The 10,347-nt window shown below is 42.2% G+C and overlaps 1 protein-coding gene across 1 annotated transcript in view; it reads left to right on the top strand.

Moving 5' to 3' along the window:
* Positions 1 to 2,123: 2,123 nt before the first annotated feature.
* ASAH2 (N-acylsphingosine amidohydrolase 2) overlaps positions 2,124 to 10,347 on the top strand; it is a 77,620-nt gene continuing 69,396 nt past the window's right edge. Inside the window, exons 1-3 of the mRNA XM_007470294.1 lie at positions 2,124 to 2,250; positions 5,362 to 5,525; positions 6,985 to 7,134. Coding sequence (XP_007470356.1) covers positions 2,124 to 2,250; positions 5,362 to 5,525; positions 6,985 to 7,134 — 441 coding nt within the window. The remainder of the gene's footprint in view (positions 2,251 to 5,361; positions 5,526 to 6,984; positions 7,135 to 10,347) is intronic.

Below are 10,347 nucleotides of genomic sequence, written 5' to 3'. Positions count from 1 at the left end.
CATATCACGTCTGTTACATAGGCTCTTACCACATAGCCACATTTACATACGTGATCTGCATGTACACGCTTTGGGGTTGAAGGGTCCACCTGTCAGTCATCCATTTTTAATAGCCTTATTTGTGCAAAAGCTATCTCAGCTGGCATAGAAACCAGGCTCATAGAAACCAAAGCTTTGGGCAAGAACTAGGTTTACAGGGTTTGACGTTTGCTACTGAAACAATAGCTAATGACTAGTAAACCTTTTTGACTCATCGAAGTTTCAGAGGCATATCTTACATGTGCTTTCTGACTCGGGGCTGATAGTGAAAGTTGTTTCGCCCTAAGTTTGAAACTGTCCCTACCGATGGTGGTGAAGGTGATCATGCTGGTGATAAATGGCTGAGGAACGCCTGCTAACAAAAAACAAGGAAATAGGAAGATGTTCCAGGCTCTTGGTCCTCTCCCAGTTCAGCCCTACCTCTGAAGTGTTTGCTGCCGGACTGATTTTTAGCCTTTAGTCTGTGGATTGCAAAATAAAATGACTACGAAGACCGGATAGATAAGGCCCACTGGGTAGAGGCAGTGGCCGGTTGGAGAAGGGCTGCCCCATCTAAAGGGAACAGCAGCTACTAAGTTTTACAAAACTCTTGGTGCGTGGGAATGCTGTCTCCGTGTTGCCATATTTTACGAAATATTTTGAAAGAAAACCTGAAGTTTCATATTTGTAAAAGTAGATTCTGTTTTTACAGATAAATTGTAAGCTCTATCTTTTATCTTGTTGACTAAGTCACATTGAAATGAAAAATTGGGCCATACTAAATACATCTGTTTGTTGCCAATTTACAGCTCTTGGGGGTAGCAGCATCTTAGCCACATCTTAGCCATTTGCGGGGCAAGTCTTGGGACCACAATCCCATCTCACTGCTCAAGCTTCCTTGAGGTTAAGAAAACGGACTCTAAAGTTCCCACCTGTGATTCGTGATTCTTTAATACAAACTCATATAAACTCCCGTTAATGCTGCTGAGGAGCACAGAGTCTTTGCTATTTTAGAACCTAATGATAAATGCTGACATTCTGAACGCTTATCACATTCCGTGAAACAAACTATTACTGTGTCATCTTGTCTTATTTTTATAAAACCTCTATGAGATAGGTACTAAAATTATCATCATTGTCACATCCCTATTTACAGATGGGGAAACTGAGGCTCAGTGATGGGGATGATTTTCCAGGGTCACCTAGTAAGTGGCAGAAATGAGATTTGAACTCTGGCACCAGACTTCAGAATGCAATTTTTAACCATCATATTATCCTTTCTCCTGCTACATTATGTGAGTTTTCAGCTTCTGTAGTCCCTCTGAGTTATGATGAATTCTACTCCGAAAATATCTTAAGGAATCTGTAAGGACATTTTCTGCTTTTGTAGCACACAAGGGCCATTGTCTTTATCCTCATACTTCAACACGGGGTTTTGCAAAATGTGTGGGATCCTCCTGACCACTGAAGAGGGAAATTTTACAAGTGCCTGGCTTGAGATCAGAGATGCCAATCTCCTTTTCCATGCCATTTTCTATTCAGGTAGTAATTGAAAGTTAGAACAGGAAGTTTAAAGGCCAAAGGTCCGTTTCACCTCCTTGTGGACAAGATACTTAGTCCATGGCCACAAAGTAAAGCCCTAACCCCAGCAAGCTTTCTCACAAGTACAAGCCGTGTGGGTACATCAGTTATCCCTGTTGACAGAAATGCTCCAATCTAGACCCATGTACAGAGAGCATCACTGCTATAAATGAAAGCAGTATGATGTATCCAAGGAATACAGATAGGTTTTAGCTTAGCTGCCAATGCCAAATGATGGGTGGTGGCTTCCAGCATGAGCACTGTGCTGAGAAGCGTTTGGAAACCCCATGTGAATTCATCAAGGAGTGCTGTAATTGACTGGTCTTTTCTTCCACAGGCTTGGGATATGGACCTAGTGGCAAATATGCCCTGTACTTGGCATTCTTGGTATAGTCTATTCATATGAAAGAGCTAAGACATCTTAGCCTCAGACAGCTTGAAGCATGTGTATTTTAATTTGTTATTCTGTCTTTTTTCTGTCTCTTCCGCAGTTGTTCTTCTGTCTCTGCTTTTCCTGAGGAGAAATGGCCAAACGTACCTTTTCCACATTAGAGATATTCCTGATTTTCCTCTTGGTGATGATGACAGGGATCATGGTGGCTCTTCTCAGCCTGTTGTTCGTCACCAGTGGGACCATTGAAAATCACACAGGCAAGTATCATGGGTTCTCTTGTATGCTATTCCCAGCCTGTAGGAAATTTCTTCATTTTGGGGGACATCAAGAAAAGAAACAATGTCTGCTGATAATGCTGATAACAGGGCAGTTCAATGTGTACTTAAGCAGCCTGGGATGGTTATCTAACCTTTACCTTAGTTGCCCTTTATGCATTGATAGCAATTTTTATCAAGTTTACCTTTGGCCCCAAATAGCCAGTGCTGCATTCTGACATGCACTTATTTGTCTCACTTTTCCACTCATCTAAGTACAGCTCAGGATTCTTCAAGGCCCAGTAATGTGAGCTTTTACCCTGAGCCCCTTCTTTTTCTCTTTGCCTCCTTTCTGGCATCATCTTCTCTAGGGGGTGGGGGGCAAAAGGAGAAGGAAAGACCCACTGAATGTCAATTAGTCTGTGAAAGCTTTAGAGAAGGGGATCTTGAACTCAAATCCCATGAGGGCCAATCAAGTTCCATAAATGGGGTGGGGGGCGTGGCCCAGGGTGGGGACGGGTGTCTCTCTGGTGAAGAGGGTCCACGGGCCCTCCTGAATGCCAGCTGATTTTTGTCATGATGTCACGTCGACTCAGCCCTTCTGAGTGTCCAAGGGAAGCTGGAAGTTGGAGGAGGCGGTTTAGACATCTGGGGGGTTTTTTTCCCTGATTTTTTTTTTTTAATGTTGGAAATTAACTTAGTTTTTGAAAACCACCTAGGCTACATTTACAGGCAATATCGCGTCCATGGGAGCCTCTCCTTTGATGATAGGTTATATGCCTGATAAACAGTAGGGCAGACAGGTGGGGACTGAGTGCTTTCACCAAAGTAAAGGGAGGGCTGGCCACAGGCCCAATGGGGGAGAGGCAACATGGCTCACTTGGTTTTCTCTTTTGTGGGCTCTTCTCTTTTCTAATGGATTCTCTACCTGTCCCTATGTTTTTCTGTTTAAAGACTCATTTGTTATTTATTTTATTTATTTTTGGCTGTGTTGGGTCTTCATTGTGGCACACGGGATCTTCATTGAGGCATGCAGGATCTTTCGTTGCAGTGTGCGGGCTCTTCGTTGGGGTGCGCGGGCTTCTCTCTAGTTGTGGAGTTCTCTCTCTAGTTGTGGCGCGTGGGTTCCAAAGTGCTTGGGCTCTGTAGTTTGTGGCACGCAGGCTGTAGCTGAGGCATGTGAGCTCAGTAGTTGTGGCGTGTGGGCTCAGTGGCCCCGCGGCATATGGGATCTTAAGTCCCTGACCAGGGATCGATCCCGTGTCCCCTGCATTGTAAGGTGGATTCTTTACCACTGAACCACCAGGGAGGTCCCTGTCCCCATGTTTTGAATTCACTGAAAAGAAACAGAGATCCTCTTTTCTGGGAGCGGGCAGAATGAGTTTTAGACTGCTAGAAATGAAAGAATGCATAGGACTTAGTTTTCTCTTTTAAAATGGGAGAATCCAGAGCCTGAGGCTCAGGGAGCTAATTAGTAATTACAGTCACTATTTTCATAGTAGAAGTTGCTATTTATTGAATGGTTACTTCGTGTCAAGCACTATGGTAAACATTCTATGTAAATTTCTCATTTAATCCTCACAAACTCCCATGAAGGTAGGTTCTAGCCTTAGTACTGCTTTACAGATCGGAGTCTCTGAGATTGAAAAGAATCTTTTGGCTATGTGACTAGATTTGGCGTTGGTTGGCACTACATTCCTACATTGGAACAAATGAGGCAATAGCAAAGGTGCCTGATTCCTTCCTCGCAATACTTGATGTCTTGTAGAAAATGTGGGCTTGGGGATGGGAAAACATGAATTCTAACTACACTTAGAATGTGGCTGAAAGAGCAGATTCTGAGTTGGAGGATCTGGGTTAGGCACCTGATTCATCATATGCTCTCCATGAAATCTTGGTTAAGTCATTTCTCTGGGTTTCAGTTTTCTTATACATAAAATGGAGGAGATTGGATTACGTGATCTCTAAACTTTCTTGAGCCCCAAAATTCTGGAACCCGGAAGTCTTCTGTTAATCTCTTGCCTAAATACTTTCTGACCACTAATGCACTGTGACACTGACATGTGTTGCCTTGGCCACCCCTGGCTGTTGTCTGGGGTGGAAACAAACAAATAAGATATATAAGTAAGATGTCTAAATATGTAAAAAAACAAACAAAAAAAAACCCAAAAAACCAAAGCTATATGCAAGCCATCGTTTTAAATTTTGAATATGTATTAACATATTTATTGTCAATCAACCCTTGGAAGTAAGGTATTATTATCTTGTTATGAGAAAGTTATGTTACTTTTCTTCATAGATGAGAAAAGTTGAGGTAAAATAGGTTAAGTTATTTGTTCAGCTAGTAAATGATAGAGTTAGTTTTCAAACCTGGGCTGTTTCTGGCACTTGCTCTTTTAGTCTCTATCCCATTCTGCATCCTTTGATATTCGTGTGTGTGTGTGATGTTGATATAGAATATATGTATTAATATGCACACATATAGGTGATATGAGAATAATTAAAATAAAGCGGGACTATGTTAACTAGTGTACAGTGATCTAGGTTGCATTAAGAATAGAAGATTTAGAAGGTCGAGGAGGATAAGAGCAGGGTAGAGGCAGCTGGGGTGGCATCCTGAAGGTGAGGGGTTAAGCTGGATCTGGCTGTGATGGAAGTACACCTACACTGAAGGGGTAGAGGAGACTGATTGAGGGACCAGAAAGGAGTAAGGTCTCTGGATGGAGAGAGTGGTAGACACAAATCCCCAGAGGCTGGATTTAGTGGGCTGTGTGCCAGGAACCTGGCACCTGATTTGTTTGGCTGGAATAGAAGTGCAGGGTGAGTGAATGAAGAGTGACAGGTTAGACAGGAACGGCTTGTGAGGAGAAGTTGAAGGACATTTGACAGACAGCTTGACTGTTAGGCTGAAACATCTCCACTCCGTGTAAAAGATCCTCCTTGGGATTACGCTATAAAACATGTTCCTGAGATGTTTCTCACCGTGTACGTTAGATGAAAGAGAATATACAAAGATTCATCCTTAGGAACCCGAATCTGTGTGTTCTAATTGATGCCGACAAATGCATGGGCTGAAATGTTGTTTCTTAAATTTCTTATTGTTTTTTGATTCAGGTCTTCCAACCACCCAGATCCCTCCAGCCACCCAGGGCCCCACAGCCATCCAGGCATCTCCAACACCCAGCACCCCAGAGCCTACTCTGTTTCAGAACTTCAGTGGCTACCATATTGGTGTTGGGCGAGCTGACTGCACGGGCCAAGTAGCAGATATCATTTTGGTAGGTAAATCATGGGATCCTTGAGGAGACTGTGACACAAGGTAACTTTATTATTTTGCACCCTGTATTTATTCCTAAATATTATGTCATAATCTCCTTCTCACTTTTTATTGACTTCACTGCTGTCTAACATCATGGATATTGTACTATGAGGAAGAGGGGACCTTTTATTTAACCACAACTCCCTTGTAAACTCAATTGGCCGTTTTTTGTGAATGGAAGTGGCAAGGCGGACGAACTCCAATACTACAGGGGATGGGCAGTTACCATAAATGACTGACGAAGGCCAGTGTAAGATGATAAATGTCTAGTAAATCCTCAGTTTTGGGGGGGGGGGCAATAGAAAGTGGTGGTGACTGTGGTACAAGTAGAAAGTTGCATGGCTTTAGCTGATTGTTGCCATGTAAGAGTGTGGATCTAGGGCTGCCCTACCTTACAGTTTTTTCAAGAGAAGCCAGAATATTTATGGATTGAAGATCTGAGGATTTAAGTCTCTCCATTGGAAAATGGAAGCAACTCTAGTTAAAACTGGAAATCTAATGTGGGCCAACAGTGTGTTAGCCAAGTAAAACACTTCTCTGGATCAGGTGGGGCTATGGGCTGCTGGCATGCAACTTCCGGGCTGTGATGGTAGACACACATTTCTAGCCACCCTTCGCTAGGTAACCAGAGCAGGAGGTTGCCTGATGGGATTTTTCTCTCTCCTCCCAAATAATCTTTAGATTCTAGGAATTATTCCCTGTTGTCTGTTCTGAAAGGTGATTCTGGAATGTAAACCTTTAATGACCACTCACATGAGAGGTAAAGCAAGCAGTAGAGGGACCATGCTGAAAACCTGGGTGCAGCTTTTATGGGCGGGCTTTATGACATGGTGAGAGAGGGGCTTTAAGATAGGTGTATTTGATTTGACTTGGCTGAGGGAGGGACAACATGATAAAAGCCAGGGTGAGGCACCTCAATAAGGATTACCTAGTCATAAGGAAACCATTTTCTTCAGGAAAAAAAAAAAATCACATGTCAAACAACCAAAGTGAAGGGGCCTCCAGTCTTCAGGGTATTCCCGGGAATGTGGAATGGTGGCTGGGGAACGATTTCTTCTGTAGTACCTTAGATAGGCTGGAGAAACGGTCCTGTTTCAAAGAACAGAAAAGCCATGAAAGGTCTCCAGCATCGTGATGGAATTCCTGAGTCACACCAGCTCCCTCCTTGCTCACAGGCCAGTGAATAGCTACTGCCAACCCAACAACTACTTTGCCTTTTTCTGCACAGAAGAGTAAAGCCTGTTGTGTGATGTTGGCTTTACTCTGGAAAACACATATCCTGTCTCACTGGGAGCCACAGTGTCATGTGGATTGTATTTCTTTGCCTTTCCTAAGTAGTCTATTCTTGTATGGTTGTGCCTGGTTTCTGATAACAGCGGGGTGAGAAGGAGTGACGCTGATTCTCTCTTCCTCTTTAGATGGGCTACAGCAAAACTGGCCAGAATGCACAAGGCATCCTCACGAGGTTGTACAGTCGTGCGTTCATCATGGCAGAACCAGATGGGTCCAGTCGAGTAGTGTTTGTCAGCATTGAGATAGGCATGGTGTCCCAACGACTCAGGCTGGAGGTAAGTGATTGAGGTGAGAAAGAGATGACGTGATTTAAAGGCAAAGTCTGCGGGTGAACGTGACAGTAACTAAGCTCTCCTGGTTTCACATCCAGTGAGTTTCTACTACCCTCAAGGTTATAAGCTCTTGACAATCCAGCAGATGATCGAATGGGGAGAATGAGCCTCATTCCACTCCAAGTCATCTTGGTCAGAACTTGCTTTCCATTCTGCTGATGGCTCACCGTCATTATTAATGCTACTTTTTTTGCAAGCTTATTATGTCCCAGTGACTTTCACATACACGCTCTTGTAATCCTCCTTGTTAGAAGTCTGAGAGTGCCAATTAATCACTAACCCTCCCCTCAAGTTTTTAGACAATTAAGAATAGATGCAAGGAATTAAAGAGAATTAAAAAGCAACTCTGAAATGAGGTTGGCCGTAAATTGCTGAAGTTGGGTGAAAGGCACATGGGGGTTTCATTATACTATTCTGATGATTTTTGTACATGTTTGAACTTTTCCATAATAAAATTTTAAAAGAATACATTAGCACTCTTAAACTCTAAACTGTATTGTAGAATATGGCAGGCTTTTCTATGATTTTTTTCTGCCAATTTTGACCATGTAACCCACCTGTGGGGAAAGTTGAGCTTAGCAGAAAGGTGCATAGGAGGTCCTGGACAGGCAGCTTGTAAGATGCAGAGAGGGAGTGGGGAGGGAGAGAGAAATAGTTATAGACACATGGACTTCCAGGTGTCTCTCTCTCAGCCAATTTCTAGACCCTGATCTGGTTATATTTTCTGCAGGGATCAGGTCACAGACAAAAAGTGTATTCTTAGTATCTGCTCACGTACTTACAAATGTGAGAAAGAGGAGAGTCTGGAACATTTAGAATAATGACCATTAAATGTCCATTATTCAGTGTCATGTTCTATCAACCTCACCAAATACACACTTTCTCCTCCTGCGACGTGAAGGGGCCAGGGAGAGGGATCATGAGAGGGCCTAAAAGCATTTCTCTAATGTCACCCCCTCACGAGGAGTAGAATGTAAGTCTCTCCCATCTATGGAAACTTAAGGAGCAGAGGATTAAGTACTTTCCCCTCACCTACACTGACAACAGAACTGTGAGGTCGGCCTGTTGTTATCCTCATTTTGCAGGTAAGGAGACTGAGTCTTAGAGAAGGTTAAGTAACTTTCCCAAGTTCACACAGTTAGAAGAAGGTAGAGCTGGGTTCTGAACACATATATGCCTGATACCAGAGCCTACATTCTTAAAAGTGAGGTCATTCTGTCATCTTGGAGAGCATTGATCACCTGCTTTTTGCAAGACACTTTGTTAGGCACTTCAGGGGCACACAGCTAAGTGAGTCATAACACATGTTCCTATGAGCTCAGTACCTAGTTAGGGGATTGGAGGAAGGACTGTACCAGAAATACGCAAATAACTATAATTTACTGGAATAAAGGACGGTGATATATTAGTTATCTATTCATGAGTAATAAATAGCCCCCCAAACAGGGACTTAATTAATATTTGTTGTTTTATCTCACAATTCTGTTGGTGAGGAATTCAGAACTGGCTTAGCTAGGTGGTTATGACTTAGGGTAGCTTGCAGTCAAGATGCTGGCAAAGGCTGCAGTCATCTGAAGGTTTGACTAGGGCTAAAAGATCCACTTCCAAGATGATTCACTCATGTGGCTACTGACAGTTCCCCCACTGTCAGACAGTTCTCCCACTCATGACAGAGAAGCTGGCTTCCCTTATAGTGTGTAACTTAAAGGAAAGAGCAGGGATTTTTCACCCACTCAGTAGGTTGTCTTTTCGTTTTGTCAGTGGAAATATTTGCAAATGATATGACCGATAAGATGTGAATATCCAAAATATATAAACAGTTCATACAACTCAACATCAAAAAACCACAAACAACCTGATTAAAATATGGTCTGAGGACCTGAAGAGACATTTTGCCAAAGACGACATGCACATGAAAAGATGCTCAACATCACTGATCATCAGGGAAATGCAAATCAAAACTACACTGTGATATTACCTCACACCTGTCAAAATGGCTATCATCAAGAAGAACACAAATAACAAACACTGGCGAGGATGTGAAGAGGGAACCCACGTACATATTGGTTGGAATGTAAATTGGTGCAGCCACTGTGGAAAATAGTATGGAGGTGTCTCAAAAAATTAAAAATAGAACTACCGTATGACCCAGAAATTCCACTCCTGGGTATATATCTCAAAAAAAATGAAAACACTAATATGAAAAGATATATGCACCCCCATGTTCATAGCAGTATCACTTACAGCTGCCAAGATGCGGAAGCAACCTAGGTGTCCATCAATAGATGAATGGATAAAGAAGCTGTGGTGTATATACATATATACAGTGGAATACTACTCAGCCATAAAAAAAGAATGAAATTTTGCCATTTGTAACAACATGGATGGACTTGGAAGGTATTATGCTAAGTGAGATAAGTCAGAAAGACAAATACTGTATGATATCACTTGTATGTGGAATCTAAAAGATAGAACAAACTAGTGAATATAACAAAAAAGAAACAGACTCAGATATAGAGAACAAATTAGTGGTTACCAGTGGGGAGAGGGAAGAGGGGAGGGGTAATGTAGGGTTAGGGGATTAAGAGGTATAAATTATTATGTATAAAATAAGCTACAAGGATATATTGTACAACACGGGATATAGCCAATCTTTTATAATAACTATACATGGAGCATAACCTTTAAAAATTGTGAATCACCATATTGTATGCCTGTAACTTATGTAATATTGTACATCCACTATACTTTAATTTAAAAAAAAAAAGAGGGAAGAAACCACAGTGCCTTTCATAACCCAGGCTCAGAAGATGCACACCATCACTTTCACCCTGTTCTATCCTTAGAAGCAAGTCACCAAGTCTAGTTCACACTCACAGGTGGGAAAGTTATACTTTACCTCTTGAAGCCAGGGGTATTGAAGAACTTGTGGACATACAGTACTTTAAAAGTACAACACAGGGATTCAGGAAATGGAAACTAGAGGAAAATTCAAAGTGGAAGTGACACTTGAATGGGGAGAATTTTAAATGGTTGACACGGGGAGGAAGAGCTATCAAATCGATGGGACAACATGGACACAGAGAGGCACAAGGGAGAAATGTAGATATATTTGAAGAGACAGATTAGTTCTGTTAGGACACATGTAGGCATGTA

Source organism: Lipotes vexillifer, unplaced genomic scaffold (assembly GCF_000442215.2).
Source record: "Lipotes vexillifer unplaced genomic scaffold, Lipotes_vexillifer_v1.1 scaffold690, whole genome shotgun sequence".
Lineage (NCBI taxonomy): Eukaryota > Metazoa > Chordata > Mammalia > Artiodactyla > Lipotidae > Lipotes > Lipotes vexillifer.
This window is presented reverse-complemented; position numbering and strand designations above follow the sequence as displayed.